Here is a 19,898-nt window from a genome sequence, read left to right as displayed (position 1 = left end):
ACATACGTCAGCTGGGAGAAGCTTTTTTCTTGGAGGGGGGGGTCTGTGTCAGTTACATGCATATGTGTGTGTGTCCCATGTTCAGCTGTAAGAAGAGGTCAACAAGTCTCCAGTGAGCCCAGTTGGTCGTGAAGGAGGGACAAAGAGCTCCAACAACAGTCTTGTTATCAGAGAACAATTTTTGTTGTTCCAGTCAGCTTCTACCTTGGCAGGTCTCCAGCTGATGCCAGTGGGAGTGCCATGAGTGAAGATGGTGGTTGTTTGGGTTTAGTTCGAATAACTGCAAAATAAAATAAAACAAAAGTGAAAATCCTCAAGCATCTATTTGAGCCCTTCACTTTGATTTTAATTTTTCTAGTTCCAAGCTAAAGCATCTTGTCCACCCAAAGAAAAACAAAGGGAGCATTTCTCAGTAAGCAGAAGATTTAGCTGTAGTTTGTTTGAAATTCAATACTGTTAATGAGAAATGGGTGCACATATAACAGATGGTGATAGTGATAGTGAAGTATTTGCTGTGGAAAATTTCAAAAACATGTTACTCACAGGAAGTGGTTAAAAGTCAGATGTTAGTTGGTACAAACTGCTTAAAAGGACTGACCCGTCGGCCTCAACATAACAGATCGAGCATTTCACCACCAAGATGTTTGCTCTGCAGTCATTTGTGGTCATTTATGCGCTGACATTCCTCGGGCAAAATGGTAAGTTGCACCATGAATACTTGTGTGGAATATTAATATTTTTTAAATAATTTTTATTAACTTTGTTTCCTCCTAATGCTACTAGTCCTCGGAAGTGAAATTATAAATGGGCAAATAGCCCCAGACAACGAAATGCTGTATATGGCATCAGTGCTGGATTCCAGAGGCTACCATATTTGTGGAGGATTTCTTGTGTCTGAGAACCTTGTAATGACTGCTGCACACTGCGATGTGTAAGTAATCTTTCCTCCAAGGAAATTTCTTATTTATTTCTTATATATATAAATTCTCTCTCTACATATAGATATATGACATATATATACATATACATATATATATACATATATATATACATATATATACATACACATATATATATATATACATACACATATATATATATATATATGTATATATATACATATATATATATATATACATATATATATATATATATGTATATATATATATATATATATATATATGTATATATATACATATATATATATATATATATATATATATATATATACATACACATGACATGTATATTTAGTACTGTATAATGTAATAATAATTATTTAAGTTCTTCCCTTACAAACTAAAACCATAAAAAATTTTGAATAAATTCAGTGAATACATAAAATTTAATTTAACTATAAAAATGTATTAATATTTTCATCATGTTGTTTATGTAACTGCAGAAAATCTACTGATGATCTTCATTATTATATTTTATTCAGGAATCCTAGGTACGTAGTCCTTGGTAACCACCATCTGAGGAGTGCTGATAAGAGTGTGATACAGATTGCTGACAAATACAAACACCCATATTATCGGAATGTTGACTCTGGATACGACATCATGCTTTTAAAAGTAAGGTTTTTATCTTTTTGTTTTCTCGCTTCACACTGGAAGTTTTATATTTTTGAGTGTTTGAATTTACAATGCACTTATTGACAAAACAAATTTCTAATTGAGGGAAAAAGTGCTTACTTAAAAAAAGATAAATGATAGATGTTCTGTGTTGCTGTTACATGTTTTCACTTATTTTTAATCTTTACTCTTTAATTCTGTGCCTCTAGCTGCCTACACTTGTCCAACCAAACAAAACAATTCAATTCATTCGACTTCCCCTCTGTGAAATGACATTAAATGAAAATGAGAAGTGCCAAGTGGCTGGATGGGGTAAGATAAACACTTATGGTAATGTTGTTGATGACCTGAGAGTGGTGGATGTGTCTGTCATCGGCCCACAAGTCTGCCAGAATGCTTGGGCTCAAAAGTTTCCTGGATCCAAAAGTCCTCCCAATATTATCTGTGCAGGTGGATACAACACAAATAAAGGATTCTGTCAGGTATGTTTTCTGTCCTTTCCTTGAAAATTCTTGCTAACTGCTCTGTGGTTGAGAAATATATGAGCACTCTGCATTAAGTATCACATGAAAAAAGTAAATACTTCCTTCTCACAGGGTGATTCTGGTGGCCCTCTGGTCTGCAAGGGAATGGCTGTCGGTATTGTTTCTTACAACAGGAAGATTGGTGAAAACTTGGGACAGTGTGACTATCCGGATGTCCCCAATGTCTATACAGATATCTCAAAATACGTTAACTGGTTCAGGAGGATTCTCCAGGGGGGAAAAAGTTAAATCTTACACAAAGCTTTGCGTCAGCACACTGTAAGTGTGAAAGCTATGCCTCTGTCAATGTTTGCTCTCAATGCAGAATAAAGAAAATGTTTCAAGTATTGTTTTCTTACACAAAGTTTTGCGTCAGCACACTGTAAGTGTGCAAGCTATGCCTCTGTCAATGTTTGCTCTCAATGCAGAATAAAGAAAATGTTTCAAATATTGTTTCTGTGCATGAATAATATTTATTATGACTTTAAAACCTATCCATCCATCTATCTATATATATATTGAAATTCAGGTTTACCATGGCAAATTAGTTCCATGCAATACTAATATCTGTAAACTAATTTTTCATTTCTACAGTACATTCATCCTGCTTTTTTGAGTACTATAAATACTAAAGACTAACAGAGGGTGTTTCTTTTACCACAGAGAATTACCTGATGTGGTTTTCAGTTAAATCTCTAATAAGTCAAAAAACTGAAGCCATGACAATTTAATACTAGAAACGGCTCTAACTACAGTAACACTACTTTTCTAATTTAATAGTAAGATCATGAACATTGAACATCCTGACGTCTTCTCTTGGTTAGCGTGTTGGATGCCCGCCTTTGCTTCCTTTTTGCTCCCACATTCTTCTGTTGTCTGTCTTTGGTGACCCTGCCGGTTTGGTCTTCTTCTGTTTCCCTGTTGTTTATTATTAGAAGGAGGAAAAATAAAATCTGCATTCAGTAGCATCCAGAATACAACACTGCAGAACATGTTTGCTATAAATTTGTTACTGTTAGTATATTTCAGTTAAAATGAGATATGTCACATCACTTTGATTCCTAAACAAACAGCAACTCTACATAATTAATTAGAATGTAACTGAACTGAAATCAGCCATGAGATTCATGAGGTATTTGCTCCTTTATAAAATAACTAAAACATTTTTATTAAACCGTCTCAGACACCTTTCTTCTGAGACTGTACTTCTCCAGATGTCATCTCTGTCCCGTCAGGCACAGCCATCCTTTTCTGTCTTCCTGCTCTGGTCTGAAGTTCCACGTCCACGGGGTAATGGTCACTGAAGCTGAGTGCCTTAGAGAGTAAATATAGTTGAACGACAACACCGATGCTGTCCCTTACAATAAAATAGTCAAATCATTTCTGCCTTTGAGCTCAGAAAACACATAAGTGAGTCTCACCTCCTCATCAGTCAGCTTAAACTCTTGCTGTAAGTTGAAAGACTTGGCCGAGTTGGGGACGATGGCGTTCGACATGGTCTCTCCATACACAACAATTCTGTTTGACAAAGAGGAGACATAAAAAAAAAGTTATGAAGTACTTTTTATAGTGTGGCACTTTACAGTGTGAAGCCATCATAATTTTATCCCTTCATTTTTCTCTCAATTTTAAATTCCTTCATGTCCCTAACATTAGACGTAAGCTGTGAGAGGCACTCTAAAGAAAAAACGGAATCTTCCTGAAAAATAATAAAGAACACTTTGGCCATGTTGCAGAGGCTTTGTGATGGCTCAGCTCACAAAAAGACCCATCAGCATGCTGCCACCAGTGCTCATCATTTACAAACAGTCCTTCCCCACAAAGTAAAAATTGTACAAACAAATGTTTCACATAAATCAGTGATTCATGAACATTTTCCTATCTGAATTCGTTTATCTGTTTCTTTTTTGGGGATAGGTTAATTGATTAGTCTAAATTGCCCATAGGTGTGAATGCGGGAGTGAATGTGAGTGCGAATGGTTGTCTGTCCCTGTGTGTCAGCCCTGCGACAAACTGGCGACCTGTCCATGGTGTACCCTGCCTCTCGCCCTATGACAGCTGCAGGCTCCCCCGCGACCCTGAAAAAGGATGAGCGGAAACGAATGGATGGATGGATGTTTCTTTCTCCTGGTTTTTGTTTCAGTGGTGATTATGCAGATTGTATGAAGAATAATATCTTAATCTTCTTATACGGCGCCGAATCACAACAACAGTCCCCTCAAGGGGCTTTATATTGTAAGGTAGACCCTACAGTAATGCATACAGATTTACATAGCAGAATTAACGAGGAGGGTCTGGCTGCAGCCACTGGGGAGCGCCATATTGCGACCTCCATAGTAACCGGAAACACGTGACCTCCACAGTGTGCTCAAATACGTTCCCTGCGTGGATACAGTGGAAACCTTGCAAGTGGATCATAAGGTTGAGACAGAGTCTTTCATATATAATTTTGCCATTGATAATTTCATAATTCTAGGAGTCATCTAGTTTGCTTACACTGATTACGTTGGCACTTTGTTAGCGTTACAACAACGGTCAGACCCCCGAGGTATCTAAACTTTAGTAAGGAATGTGTGCACTTTTGACACCTCTGGTTAGCATTTAATGGTCAGTTGCTTGTTATTAAACAAATTCCCTTCACTACTTTTAACCATCTGTAACATCAATGCACATTGTTCCATTTACTGCATATCGCACTTCATGTCTTTCCTTCCACCTGCATCAACATTGTAAAGTTCGTCACAAAGAGATTTATATATTTATAAATACTAATATTCTCTATTACATTCTGTTCTGCTTTTTTATTGCCCAGATTTTAGTTAGCCTTTGTTAAATTGTCTGTTATATGTCAATATATACGTATGTAACAAATAAAAGTGTCTTGTAAATTATGTTTTTGTAAAGAATTTGCTCCCCAAATTTCTTACACGCTAACTAATGTGTTAGTTCTGCTAAAACCTGAACTTAAATGTGTATATGGTGTTTATCTGTTTTTCTCTTTGTTTTAGATGCACATATCAAATTGGAATTCTGCCTCCAAGCCAGAATTGCAGGAATGCACAACATGTTGCAGAAGACTCTTTCACTGCCCTCTCTGCCCCACTTTCAACTTCCATTAAAAACCCAAATCCTCTTTGTCTTCGTTTTAAATTTTTGCCATCAAATAAACAGCAGTTCAGGAAGGAGCGAAGTCAGGGCAAAGATCGTGGAGCATATAAATGGACACATTAAAAATGCTTTGCCTTTCAGAGTTATGTTGGCTATAGCTCAGGTGGCAGAGCAGGTCAGTCACTAACCAGAAGGTCAGTGGTTCGATCCCAGGCTGCCTCCTGGCTGCATGCCAAATATCCTTGGGCAAGATACTAACCCCGTGTTTGCCTACTGGTGGTGGTCAGAGGGCCCGGTGGCGCCAGTGTCCGGCAGCCTCGCCTCTGTCAGTGCGCCCCAGGGCAGCTGTGGCTACAATGTAGCTTGCCGTCACCAGTGTGTGAATGTGTGTGTGAATGGGTGAATGACTGAATGTAGTGTAAAGCGCTTTGGGGTCCTTAGGGACTGAGTAAAGCGCTATACAAATGCAGGCCATTTACCATTTACCATTTACCATACCTCATAGTTAAAGTTATAAATATGCACTTCTTTTCAGCACTTCTGCAGTCTCTTTGTTGCCTTAAAAGTTGCTATTCACAACTTTTCTCTCTTACAGACAAAATGATATGCCGGTGCAGGCTGCCATGTAGGACGACAGGACACGCTCACTGCCCTGTCTGTAACATGACAATCATACAGTGTGGGGCAAAACATTTATTGTCATGTCAGCATTCTTCAGTGCCAAGTCAGCCACCAGTATCAGGACTGCTCCCCACTGAACTCTCCAAGGAGCCTCGTCATCTTCCCGCTGCACTCTCGATGTCTTGTCTCCAGTCTCAAGTAAGTTGCCTGCAATGATATTTAAGGTCCAGCAGGTGACAGTATGGAGCAAAACAGCAACACTGTGTCGACAAAGTATCGATACAATGTGCTGAAATGCTTCACGAGGCCTCATCTACCCATCACTACCTAAAATGCAGGCAAAAGACTGATGATATGAATGAACGTTTATTTACAAAGTGGCAGAATGACAAAAACAGGCAATGAGGCATGAGAAGTTACTGAAGAAAACTAAAGTGGGAAAAAAATGGAGAGAGTGTGTCATGGGTAGAGAGGGCGACCGGGAGCAGCGTTCTAACGGGCTACAGGCTATGCAGTGTGTTTCGAAGTGTGCAGTACTGTTATTAAAGCCTCATCTCTTCATTACTCTCCGGGGCCTCGGCTGATTTCTGTCTGTCTCACTACTCCACAAAAGTGAAGGGAGTTAACCCCGAAGGAGGACAAACTTCGGCCCTGGAGGAAACATCTCCCCTCGCGTCTCCCGACCACGGTCAGGGGACTGACGGCGAGGAATGGTTAACAATTAACAGGAAGACAGTGGAAAGAAACTATAACATTCGGATTGTCTACATTCAAAGGAACTACTTCTTCTTCCGCCCTTCATAGTCATGTGCGAAATACGGCTGTATAAATGTCTCGCAGCACCTTGCGTGCGCACTCACGACAATGGCTGAGCGTAATTGTGCGGACGTATTGTACCTCCACAAACACCTGAGACGTGGTTTGCGATACATGTGGCAAAAAAGTGCTCCAAGAGTGAGGTGTTGTGGCCGTAGCCTACTAGGGAGACATTCAAAAGGTCTGTTGGGGGGGTGATAAATACATTTTACAGGGTTTATTTATCGGATAAAATACGTTAAATCACCGTTATTATTGGCCGGCCCGGAAACAGCGGGGGTGTCCAAATTCAGAGGCTGCTTCCACCTGAGGACCCGGCCTTCGCGGTCTAAAGAAAGCTGGGTAGTACGTCACGAGCTCCCTCGGTGGAGGGTGATATATTTACCTAACACTTTCCTGCTGAGTGGATGGACTCAGTCCCATTTATCTGATCATATTAAAAAAACATGAAGTTTATTTGATAAAATTTTGTCATGAAGTGTATAAGAAAGGAGGATCGTCACTGTTGAGCTCGTTGGCATGACTTGTAATTGACAAGTTGAGTAAACAGTTTCATTCCTTGTTGCAACCCTTTTTTTCTTTATTCTCTTGTATGTCCCACATTGTGGTCAAAGTTGTTGGCCTCTTACCCTCTGCCTGCCACACAGATGTACCTAACACTTTCCTGCTGAGTGGATGGACTCAGTCACTTTTTTGTGATCACATTGACAAAAACATGAAGTTTATTTGATAAAATTTTGTCATAAAATGTATATGTCTTCCAGGGAAGGACGGATGTTGTTTTGCTGTGCTGTATTTTAATGTGAAGTGTACTTATTTTTTATATTGCATGTATTGGTCATATTTTGTGCAGTGTTTTATTTAGATTGCATGTTTTGGTTATACCGTCAAATTGTCCTGCACTGTAAACCCGAACAAGTTGACTGAACTTAAAACTTTTGTGGAAACTGATTACCTCAAAAGATTTAAGTACAAAAACTCATATCTTCTAAGTATGGGGTACTCAAAATTTGTATTTATTGTTAACCTAAAAAATTTTAAATTATATTTTATATTTTATTAATTGAGCTTTACTCAAAGACTGTATACTTTAATTTCAATATTTTTGTGTTTCTTGTAGTTTATTATTTTGATGCAACACAATGCAATTATATTACAACTCAAATTATCTGATTATTAATTAAAAGATATTTATGTTTCAATGTTTGAGTGTAGACTACTAAAAAAAAAAAAGTATGGAAATTCAGTTACTTTACATTTTGTTTATTTAACATTTTTTCATGAAAATTTAAAAACATCACAAATGTTTTTATAAAACAACTAACATGGACATCGGCACCATAAAGTGAGCATTATAAATTCTGTGTAGAACATTTATCTTTTTATAAAATCACAAAGGACGACATCAGTCCTAATTGCATCTTTCTCAAAATACACAAAAATGCAAAACAAAAAGTCAAATACTAATCACTTTTTTTTTAAATAGAAATGAAAAACAATTTTTTAAAATGGGTACAAAGACGATCAGCTTCCAAATAACCAGATAAGGCAGTCAAGTATAGGAAAATTAGGTAAACTGATGGAGTTAAATCCACCCAAAGCCTGTAGTAAACTTAAAGTGCTTAAAGTGCTTCAAACAAAGTGCTCAGTAACAGAGTGCGTGTCCTAACAAACATTGCCTTATATTCCTTAAGAGCATGTAGGCAGGGGTTTCAGGGGTTTGCCGTCATCAAGCCCCATGAAGATATTTTGGACAAAGGCAAATGTGTGAACCAGCTTCCTGGGGTAGTCTAAATGCAGAGCATAGATCAAGCCAAACAATAAAGCAAATGCATTTGCAAATCTGGGAATATCACGCATCACCTAGTCGCCTTTCACCACAACAGCCATGCTTGAGGAAGTAAAATGGACTGGACTGGGAAGCGCCGTCGGTAACCACTGTGAGAAGGGCAACTGAAGTGTCAATGAGGGTCGACTCATCCAATGCGTCCGCCTGGAATAGACAGAGTATCAATGGTAAATGGCCTGTATTTGTATAGCGCTTTACACATTCAGTCATCCAGACATTCACACACTGGTGATGGCAGCTACATTGTAGCCACAGCCACCATGGGGCGCACTTACAGAGGCGAGGCTGCCGGACACTGGCACCAGCGGGCCCTCTGACCAACATCAGTAGGGAATGGGTGAAGAGTCTTGCCCAACGACAAACGACCGAGCCTGTCGGAGCCAGGGCTCGAACCGGCAACCTTCTGATTACAAGGCGAACTCCCAACTCTTGAGCCATGATCGCCCCAATTAAATAAGTAAGGTTGTTTTGAGAGAATGTGACAAGCATGACCTGTAATCTAGCAAAACATTCAGCAGTGTAGTGGGTTACTTTGTAATGAGTTAGGGTACTCTACTTTTTTTGAAAAATGGACATTAACGTGTTAGCTTCTTGCATTACATAATTTGTATTTTTGTTATTTTTCTAAAAAAAATTTAATTTTTTATTTCATGACTTTATCTCAAAAAGAAACTAAATCTTGACTTCAGCCTGGTTTTTGGGCCACCTGCAGCATAGCCATAGTGCTGTGATACGCCTGTGCCCTGCTCCTGACCTGTGTGTGTGTGTGTGTGTGTGTGTGTGTGTGTGTGTGTGTGTGTGTGTGTGTGTGTGAGGGTTTTCTAAAGAGAGGGTATTTTGTTTGTACAATTTGGTAGCTGCTAGGGTATTACATTGTATTTTAAAAAATCCATAGCATTTTATCTTACTGGCAGAATTTAAGTAATGCAAAAATACACTTACATTACATGTCTAAAAGAATTCTGGGTCCTCCTCCCACAGGTATACAGGAAGGGCACGAAGTACTGCAGTGCGTTTCACGTTGATATCAGGCGCCTCCTAAAAAGGGAAAAGAAAAGTTCATTTAACGCAAAGTTTTCAGGTGTCATTCTTTGGGGAGAATACATGTTTATGAAACTGCATGACATCAGACTCTACTAAATTTTGGAGACTTTTCTTTTAAGATACAACCTTTCTGTCTCTTGTGACAGAGAGTCTGTTTCTTAATCATTTGACAAAAACCCTACACAGTATTTTAAAATAGTGTTCTCCAGATCAGAGCTGTAATCTATATAGAACATGGGGTTCAAAGCAAGGAAAAATTGTGTGTTTATCAGTGAAACTTTTAATTTGTGTTAATTTTATCATTATCAATATATGAAATCTTCACCTTAAGGGACTTAATGAATGGTTTCTTCTAAAAATTAGAAATGATTGAGTCATTTCACATCATATGAAAATATTAATTTTTAATACAAATTTGGCCCTACAAAAATGGAAACTCAGTAACAAAGATAATGGAGATTCTCTAAACATGAGCGAATATCACAGTAAAATTGTTGATTGTGATTTACACATTGGATGTATCCTCAGTGATTTGGTACAATTATACAACATTTTATAAGAACTGAACAACTGATGAAACAACTTACTTATGTGACCACATATGAAGTGTTATAACTTACCACAAAAGGTGAACTGTGCCACTGACCCTTGGTAGATCTGCACATGATAAAAAAAAAAAAATGCATTATAAATACTAACACAGCTATTAATAATTAGGGGTACATTTAAGATGTTAATGTCACAAAATAAAATAGACTGGTAGAAAGAAGTACAAGGAAATGGTAATGGGGGGAGCCATGAAAATAGATCTTTTCAACATGATTCAGTGTGACAAAGCCAGGGCGTGATTTTAAAAAAAAAAACAGGTTGTCACGGTCCTGGGTCAGTGACCCAGTGTTTTGAGTTTCTTGTGCCTCTGAGTTTTTTGTATTATGTTCTTAGTTCTCTTTGTTGTCCCAGCTTATTCTTTAGTGTAGTGTCTTAGTTTGGTGTTCTTGTATTCTGTTTAGTTCTGAGTATTTGGTAGCTGCCCTCTGTGTTTCTTAGGCTACGTTCACACTGCAGGCGAAAGCGCATCAAATCCGATTTTTTGACCCTATGCGACCCATATCCGATCATGCTATGACAGTGTGAACGGCGCAAATCCGATATTTTCAAATCCGATCTGGGTCACTTTCGTATGTGGTACTGAATCCGATACATATCCGATGTTTTAGAAAGCGACTGCTGTTTGAACGGTCAAGTCGCATTAAATCCGCCTTTTACGTCACCGACACAAGACTGAAGCCAATTATCCGCGCCAGAGAAGCGCCCGAGAAGACATCGCGAACGCTTCCTGGCCATCCCGTGTAGATGTCAGTGAAACTGTTGGGAAGACAACGTAAACATTTTATTTGTACTGTATAATCTGCAGATTCTGACAGAAATCTACAGCTATCCTTTGAAGCACCGCTCCTCTCTTAAACGGCAATAAGGATCATTATTAGGTTATTTACATTATTATGTAAATAACAAAATAACTTAAAGCAAAAATTGGGAAACGTGAAGACCGAAGTCTTTATATTAAGGGCCATCAGTCAAACAATACTGTTGCTCTGGGTCTAAACAGAGCGCGTTGTGTGTGACGTCTTCTTTTGCGCATGCGGGCCGCTTTGAGCGTTCACACTAGAGAGCGTTTGCTGTCGCATTTTATTTGTAGTGTGAACGAGCAGACAAAAAAATCGGATTTGATCAAAAAATCGGAATTGAGCATTAAGACCTGCAGTGTGAACGTAGCCTTTGTTGCTCTGTCTCCCCTAGTCTAGTTTGCATCTGTGCTAATTCCTGTTTTACTTTGAAGGTCTGTGTCTCATGTGAGTGTATCCTACTTTGCTCCCTTGTCTCGTCAGTTCTGATTTCTCCCAGCTGTGCTCTCCTTCTGTGTCTCATTCCCCTCGTTACTTCCCATTGTATTTAAACCCTGTGTTTCTCTGAGTCAGTGCTGCGTCGTCCCTCAAGCTGTGTGTTTCCTCGTGTGCCTCTCTGCAAGCTGTGAGTTTATATTTTCCCAGTTTAGTTTTGTATGCTCGTTTTCTGTGAGCAGCAATTAAAGCTGTGATTTTGAGTTCATCCCCTGAGTCTGAGTCCTGCATTTTGGGTCCAACCCCTGCCTGCCGCACAGCGATTCATGACACAGGTCTTTTAACCTAAAAATGTTTTAATGGCCATGAAGAAAGGACTCTTCAATAGATCTTTCAACTCACCTGTGTTTACTGTCTCCACCTGAAATTAACTGCAGTCTCAATTTTTTTTTCTTCTGTCTTTTTGTCTTCGGTCTTCAGTCTTGGAAGAAAAAATAAAAATATTGAAAACCTTATCAGCGCACTAAATATACAACACCTTGCTATATTCCAATTGTTTTAGATAGAGAACGTCATGACGTCCACATGCGGAGCTCGGAAAAAACATTTACTCAAAAATCATAATTAAGAAAGCAGTATTTACTCTTAACTTCTAAGCCATGTACAATTATAACTGTTTGAATCGTTAACCGAACAGAAAAGTTTTAAGTTGTTTCAACTTTGTGAGGAATTTTAATTGTTATATCCACAAACTTTATAAGTCAGGTAGACTGTTGGGGTTTACAGTGTGGAGAGACTCCGCCCTTTCCCCCGTTTTTACTAATTGGACACACCTGAGAGGAAAGGGAGGGTAATTTACAGAGTGCTCAGTGACACATAAGACGGTTGGAGCTTGGCGTTGGAGGGGAGGATGATACAGCACCAGCGACGCGGAGCGAACAGTCGGACGGCAGTAGCAACAAGAGCCCAGCTTGTGCACTGCGGGAGAGCAGAGGCGGCGAGAAAGCTGGTGCCGATTTGCAGTTTTAAAGAAGCGGCGGGCGGAGTTGAGAGCTCTTCCCACCCGGGGTAAGTCTTTTGACTTATCCCATTTTTACGAATGAAAACTGCCTGAAAAGAATAGTGACTGCCGCTCCCTCCCTTTCTTCAGCGTACCGTGACGCGGAATGCGGGGAGGAAGGCGAGGACTTCGCTGGATTTCTTAGTTCTTTGTGACTTTTATACCGTGGCGGATGCCACTGGACTTTTAATGTTGTGTTTTATTGATTTTTATTGTGTTACCCCTTGGCCAGGGTTGTTTTAATTCATTTTACATTTTTAACTATTTAAATATAATAAATTATATTTTAATCGTGTGCTTTCCCTTGGCGGCTCCACTGCTCTGTCCGTTTGGAGGAAGGTTTCCTTCCTTTAGAAAACACAGTGGAAATAAGATCACCTTCCCTCCGTTACATATAAGAAAGGAGGATTATCAGTGTTGAGCTCATTGGCATGCCTTGTAATTGACAAGTTGAGCAAACTGTTGTTTCCTTTTTTTCTTTATTTCTTCTTTTTTCTTTTTTGCAACCAGTATGGTGACAGTGATCATGTTGAAATTTCAAAAGAAGATTTCAGAAAACTGTGGTAGTTTCACTTTTTATGCCATCTGTTTTACCACAATGGTTCCATGTCAGTTTTTCATCAGGCCAGAGATGTATCCACAATGCATCTGTGCAAAAACCCTAAAAAACACATCCATTCTTAACGTCCTTCACATCCACCTTAAATCAGTTTGATGTGCTCCATGTATAGCAGTATGCATGAAAACATTTGAACACAGAGAAAATTCACTAGCAAAAACTCTAAATTCCCTTTTCCAGCAAAGTCACTAGTATTTCCACACCCCACTTATCAGAAGATACCAGTGAGATCATGTGGCATTCAGCTCACATTGATCAGTTTGTTCACTGTTATCATAATGTTTCCTGCACCACTCTGTATCTGTGTATGTTTATTAAGTGTTACAGTTTGATGCCGATCTGATGCCCGTGTCGATGAGCGCTTGGACCGACATTTTGTCTCTACACTTTATTTAACCAAGGGCTACTGGCAGACTCTCCACTGCCTTCTTCACAATGTACGGTGTTTACGAAATTATCACACTTCTGTTCAGCTTGCTCAGAGCACCAGCCACCTTCCAACGACACATGGAATGGGTGCTGCTTGTACACGTGGCTTTTGCTGCTTTATTAGGATGACGTTATCATCCACAGCGACACCTGGGTGCAGCATGTACAGCGAGTAGCCGCACTGCTGGAGCCCCTGGGCCATGCTGGACTTAAACCTGGCACAGGTGGGGCGATCGTGGCTCAAGAATTGGCAATTCGTCTTGTAATCGGAAGGTTGCCGGTTCGAGCCCTGGCTCCGACAGTCTCGGTCGTTTGTCGTTAAACAAGACACTTCACTTCACCCATTCCCTACTGATGTTGGTCAGAGGGCCCAGTGGCGCCAGTGTCCGGCCCAGGGCAGCTGTGGCTGCAATGTAACTGCCATCACCGGTGTATGAATGTGTGTGAGGATGACTGAATGTAGTGTAAAGTGCTTTGGGGTCCATAGGGACTAAGTAACGTGCTATAGTCCTCACAGCTGTGGATGAAAATTTAGTTTTTTAAATGTAAGAATAAAACTATTAGGATTCAAATAATATTGATGTGACAGTGTTCAAAAAGTGTTAGGTGACAGTGTTGGGTGTGGTATGTTAGAGTGACAGACTACTGTAATCACATTTCATTTTTCAGTAATTTAATGTGCGGCTGTACTAATTTCAGTAAGTACATTACAGCTATAATTATACCATAATTTACTTTACAAAGGTTCTTCAGTTATTGACATGGCAGAAAAAACAAAACAAAAAAATTATCACGGGGACACCCTTTTTTCTTCCTGTGCTACAATCAGCTAATTTCAGTTTACGTACTGGAGATGGGTGGTGGATAGGTTTCAGGAGAAGACGGAGGAGATATGGACATTCTTTTTATTTTATTGCACAAAAGGACAACAGTGGGATGGTAAAGTGGAACCTGCATCCAGGATAGAAACAACTGCATTACGATGCTAAAACAACAAGCATCTGCACAAACAACATGCTAATGCAAGGCTAGCCAAGAACCCAGACGGATGATAACCTCCTAATACCCAGCAAATCATCTGTGTCCTCTGTTAAGGACATGAGTCTGAGCCCTCTATGTCAAGCACTATATATGCAATTTCTATGACTCCTGCTGTACTGTCAAGGGACATCCTGGGCTTTCTATTGATGCCACATTTCTGAGGGCTGGGTTAATTGCAGTTTCTATATTTTATGGCCACAAGGTTATGTGATACATTTATTTTAGTAGACATTGTGATTCTGGCTTAAGAGAGGAACTGAGTGTGGAGTGGAGAAGCAGCTGAAAAGCAGCTGGTCCTTCCTCGTCTCCTGCGTCTGCCACGCCGCCATCGGGTCCTGCTCGGTTTGCACGTCCACATCCTGTGCCAGCACCTCGCCGGCACTGGCCACTTTCCAGACCATTAGCTGGGCTTCTTCGCCGTCATGGTTGGCCTTCTGAACTGTTTTGCTGCTGCCAGACCCAGAACCTTGAACTTTTCCAGTCAGATTAGATGGACAGCGTTTGTGAACAGCAGCTTTCAGATCTTGCCACAGATTCTGGATTGGATTTAGATCTGGAGTTTGACTGGGCCATTCTAACACATGGATATGTTTTGTGTGAAACCATCCCATTGTTGCCCTGGCTTTATGTTTAGGGTTGTTGTCCTGCTAGAAGGTGAACCTCCGCCCCAGTCTCAAGTCTTTTGCAGACTCCAAGAGGTTTTCTTCCAAGATTGCCCTGTATTTGGCTCCATCCATCTTCCCATCAACTCTGACCAGGTTCCCTGTCCCTGCTGAAGAGAAGCCCCCCCAGAACATGATGCTGCCACCACCATATCTGACAGTGGGGATGGTGTGTTCACAGTGATGTGCAGTGTTAGTTTTCCGCCACACATAGCGTTTTGCATTTTGGCCAAAAAGTTCCGTTTTGGTCTCATCTGACCAGAGCACCTTCTTCCACATGTTTGCTGTGTCCCCCACATGGCTTGTGGCAAACTGCAAACGGGACTTCTTATGGTTTTCTGTTAACAATGGCTTTCTTCTTGCCACTCTTCCATAAAGGCCAACTTTGTGCAGTGCACGACTAATAGTTGTCCTATGGACAGATTCCCCCAGCTGAGCTGTAGATCTCTGCAGCTCGTCCAGAGTCACCATGGGCCTCTTGGCTGCATTTCTGATCAGCGCTCTGCTTGTTCGGCCTGTGAGTTTAGGTGGACGGCCTTGTCTTGGTAGGTTTACAGTTGTGCCATACTCCTTCCATTTCTGAATGATGGCTTGAACAGTGCTCCGTGGGATGTTCAACGCTTGGGAAATCTTTTTGTAGCCTAAGCCTGCTTTAAATTTCTCAATAACGTTATCCCTGACCTGTCTGGTGTGTTCTTTGGACTTCATGGTGTTGTTCAATTCAATTCAATTCAATTTTATTTATATAGCGCCAAATCACAACATAAGTTGCCTCAAGGCGCTTCATAGATACAGAGAAAAACCCAACAATCATATGACCCCCTATGAGCAAGCACTTTGACAACAGTGGGAAGGAAAAACTCCCTTTTAACAGGAAGAAATCTCCGGCAGAACCAGGCTCAGGGAGGGGCGGCCATCTGCTGCGACCGGTTGGGGTGAGAGAAGGAAGACAGGATAAAAGACATGCTGTGGAAGAGAGACAGAGGTTAATAACAGATATGATTCAATGCAGAGAGGTCTGTTAATACATAGTGAGTGAGAAAGGTGACTGGAAAGGAAAAACTCAATGCATCATGGGAATCCACTGGCAGCCTACGTCTATTGGAGCATAACTAAGGGAGGATTCAGGGCCACCTGGTCCAGCCCTAACTATATGCTTTAGCAAAAAGGAAAGTTTTAAGCCTAATCTTAAAAGTAGAGATAGTGTCTGTCTCCTGAATCCAAACTGGAAGCTGGTTCCACAGAAGAGGGGCCTGAAAACTGAAGGCTCTCCCTCCCATTCTACTTTTAAATACTCTAGGAACAACAAGTAGGCCTGCAGAGCGAGAGCGAAGTGCTCTAATAGGGTGATATGGTACTACAAGGTCATTAAGATAAGATGGGGCCTGATTATTTAAGACCTTGTATGTGAGGAGCAGGATTTTGAATTCAATTCTGGATTTAACAGGAAGCCAATGAAGGGAAGCCAAAACAGGAGAAATCTGCTCTCTCTTTCTAGTCCCTGTCAGTGCTCTTGCTGCAGCATTTTGGATCAGCTGAAGGCTTTTCAGAGAGTTTTTTGGACATCCTGATAATAATGAATTACAGTAGTCCAGCCTGGAAGTAATAAATGCATGAACTAGTTTTTCAGCGTCACTCTGAGACAGGATTTTTCTAACTTTAGAGATGTTGCACAAATGGAAGAAAGCAATCTTACATATTTGTTTAATATGTGCATTGAAGGACATGTCCTGGTCAAAAATGACTCCAAGGTTCCTCACAGCGTTACTGGAGGCCAAGGTAATGCCATCCAGAGTAAGAATCTGGTTAGATACCATATTTCTAAGCTTTTCAGGGCCGAGTACAATAACCTCAGTTTTATCTGAATTAAGAAGCAGAAAGTTAGCGGCCATCCAGGTCTTTATGTCTTTAAGACATTCCTGCAGTTTAACTAATTGGTGTGTGTTATCTGGCTTCATGGACAGATAGAGCTGGGTGTCATCTGCATAGCAGTGAAAATGTATGCTATGTCTTCTAATGATGCTGCCTAAGGGAAGCATGTATAATGTAAACAGAATCGGTCCTAGCACTGAACCCTGTGGAACTCCATAATTAACCTCAGTGTGTGAAGAGGACTCTCCATTTACATGCACAAACTGGAGTCTATTAGATAGATATGATACAAACCACTGCAGTGCAGTACCTGTAATACCTACAGCATGTTCTAATCGCTCTAATAGGATATTATGGTCGACAGTATCGAATGCTGCACTAAGGTCTAGCAGGACAAGCACAGAGATGAGTCCACTGTCAGAGGCCATAAGAAGATCATTTGTAACCTTCACTAAAGCTGTTTCTGTGCTGTGATGAGCTCTGAAACCTGACTGAAACTCTTCAAATAAACCATTCCTCTGCAGATGATCTGTTAGCTGTTTGACAACTACTCTTTCAAGGATTTTTGATATGAAAGGAAGGTTGGAGATTGGCCTATAATTAGCTAAGACTGCTGGGTCTAGAGATGGCTTTTTGAGTAAAGGTTTAACTACAGCTAGCTTGAAGGCCTGTGGTACATAGCCGATCATTAGAGATAATAATAATAATAATGGATTGGATTTATATAGCGCTTTTCAAGGCACCCAAAGCGCTTTACAATGCCACTATTTATTCACTCTCACATTCAAACACTGGTGGAGGCAAGCTACGGTTGTAGCCACAGCTGCCCTGGGGCAGACTGACAGAAGCGAGGCTGCCATATCGCGCCACCGACCCCTCTGACCAACACCAGTAGGCAGTAGGGTAAAGTGTCTTGCCCAAGGACACAACGACCAGGACAGAGTGCCCGGGGATCGAACCAGCGACCTGGTTGATCATATTTAAGATCGATGAATTAATTAATGGCAGGACTTCTTTGAGCAGTTTTGTAGGAATGGGGTCTAAAAGACACGTTGATGGTTTGGAGGAAGTAATTATTGAAGTTAACTCAGAAAGATCAATTGGAGAAAAAGAGTCTAACTTAACATCAATGGTACTAAGAGTAGCTGTAGATAATATTACATCTGTGGGATGATTACTGGTAATTTTTTCTCTAATGATAAAAATTTTATTTGTGAAGAAGTTCATGAAGTCATTACTAGTTAACGTTAAAGGGATTGTTGGCTCACAAGAGCTCTGACTTTTTGTCAGCCTGGCTACAGTGCTGAAGAGAAACCTGGGGTTGTTCTTATTTTCTTCAATCAGTGATGAATAGTAAGATGTTCTGGCTTTGCGGAGGGCTTTCTTATAAAGCAGCAAGCTATTTCTCCAGGCAAAACGATGATCCTCTAAATTTGTGACACGCCATTTCCTCTCCAGATTACGAGTCATTTGCTTTAGGCTACGTGTTTGAGAATTATACCACGGAGTCAGGTACTTCTGATTAGAGACCTTAGTTTTCACAGGAGCTACAGTATCCAGAGTCGTACGTAGTGAGGAGGTAAAATTATTAACAAGATGATTGACCTCTGTTGGAGTAGCGTTCAGATAGCTGCTCTGCTCTGTGTTGGTACAGGGCATTGAAGATGATAACAGTGGGTGGATTATATTCTTAAACTTAGTTACAGCGCTTTCAGAAAGACATCTACTGTGATAAAGTCTACTCTCCACCGCTGTGTAATCAAATATTGTAAATGTAAATGTTATCAGGAAATGATCAGACAGGAGAGGGTTTTCAGGAAACACTGTTAAATGTTCAGTTTCTATGCCATATGTTAAAACAAGATCTAGAGTGTGATTAAAGAGTTGGGTGGGTTCTTTTACATTTTGAGAGAAACCAATTGAGTCTAATAAAAGATTAAATGCCATGTTGAGGCTGTCATTTTTAGCATCTACATGGATGTTAAAATCACCCACAATAATTATTTTATCTGAGCTCAGGACTAAATTAGATATAAAGTCTGAGAAATCAGACAGAAACTCTGTGTAAGGCCCAGGTGGACGATAGATGATAACAAGTAAGACTGGTTTCTGAGTTTCACAGCTGGGGTGGACGAGGCTAAGCATCAGGCTTTCAAATGAATTAAAAGTCTGTCTTGGTCTTTCATTAATTAATAGGCTGGTGTGAAAAATTGCTGCCACACCTCCCCCTCGGCCTGTGCTTCGAGATTTCTGGTAGTTAGAATGACTCGGGGGTGTTGATTCATTTAAACTAACATAATAATGTCTGTGAAGGTTCTCAGTCATCCAGGTCATCGTAGTCAAAGGAGCTTGCAAAGAAAAGCGTCTGGACTTGTTTAAGTTGCTTGAAGACGTTTCACCTCTCATCCGAGAAGCTTCTTCAGTTCTAAGGTCAAATGGTGGAGAGTCCCAGATATAAACCTAGTGGGAGTGACCCCCCACAGAGGGACAAAAGGACCCCCTGATGATCCTCTAATCGCCTGAGCCAAGGTGTGAAACTGGGTGTGGGTCCCAATCAGCCAGAGTTTCGGGTGTGTTCATTGTGAAACCTGGCCCCACCTTATCATGCGAATTCCTGAGGTCAGATGGCCCAGGATGTGAGTGGGCGTTAAGGCGTCTGGGAAGGGATCTCAAAACTGGATTATAGATGGCAGAGAGTTGGTGTCGTAAACCCCCGCCTCTGTTCAAAGATGGTCGCTCACAGTGGACATAGATGGCTTCTTTCACTCCTCTTTCAAACCATCTGTCCTCTCTGTCCAAAATGTGAACATTGGCATCCTCGAAAGAGTGACCTTTGTC

The 19,898-nt window shown here is 40.6% G+C and overlaps 2 protein-coding genes across 3 annotated transcripts in view; one reads left to right on the top strand and one right to left on the bottom strand.

Moving 5' to 3' along the window:
* Positions 1–19,898, bottom strand: part of LOC309706110 (intermediate filament protein ON3-like) — a 114,720-nt gene that overhangs the window by 91,240 nt on the left and 3,582 nt on the right. The window contains exons 1-2 of one of the 2 annotated variants that reach the window (XM_082532344.1): positions 2,169–2,187; positions 1,922–2,016 (exon numbers count right to left, since the gene is read on the bottom strand). The gene's annotated coding sequence lies outside the window, so the exon portion shown is untranslated. Of the gene's footprint in view, positions 1–1,921; positions 2,017–2,168; positions 2,188–19,898 lie in introns of those variants that run through there. The other variant, XM_082532345.1, reaches the window with a different exon arrangement.
* On the top strand, positions 554–2,508 carry LOC309706117 (granzyme-like protein 1). Its single transcript, XM_082532361.1, has 5 exons — positions 554–698; positions 784–931; positions 1,442–1,574; positions 1,784–2,056; positions 2,171–2,508. The coding sequence occupies exons 1-5, from the start codon at positions 641–643 to the stop codon at positions 2,345–2,347; spliced, it is 789 nt and encodes a 262-aa protein (XP_082388487.1). The 5' UTR covers positions 554–640; the 3' UTR covers positions 2,348–2,508.

This window comes from Aulonocara stuartgranti (assembly GCF_965226115.1).
Source record: "Aulonocara stuartgranti genome assembly, chromosome: 5".
Classification (NCBI taxonomy): domain Eukaryota; kingdom Metazoa; phylum Chordata; class Actinopteri; order Cichliformes; family Cichlidae; genus Aulonocara; species Aulonocara stuartgranti.
Note: the sequence above shows the minus strand (reverse complement) of the source record. Positions and strands in the feature narration are given on the sequence as shown.

What these genes read in the sequence shown, in the direction of transcription:
- LOC309706117 (XM_082532361.1), top strand. Translation starts at nt 641, where the DNA reads ATGTTTGCTCTGCAGTCATTTGTGGTCATTTATGCGCTGACATTCCTC. An exon ending in ACTGCTGCACACTGCGATGT is followed by an intron (nt 932 to 1,441) that starts GTAAGTAATCTT and finishes TATTTTATTCAG; the next exon opens with GAATCCTAGGTACGTAGTCC. An exon ending in CAAATAAAGGATTCTGTCAG is followed by an intron (nt 2,057 to 2,170) that starts GTATGTTTTCTG and finishes TCCTTCTCACAG; the next exon opens with GGTGATTCTGGTGGCCCTCT.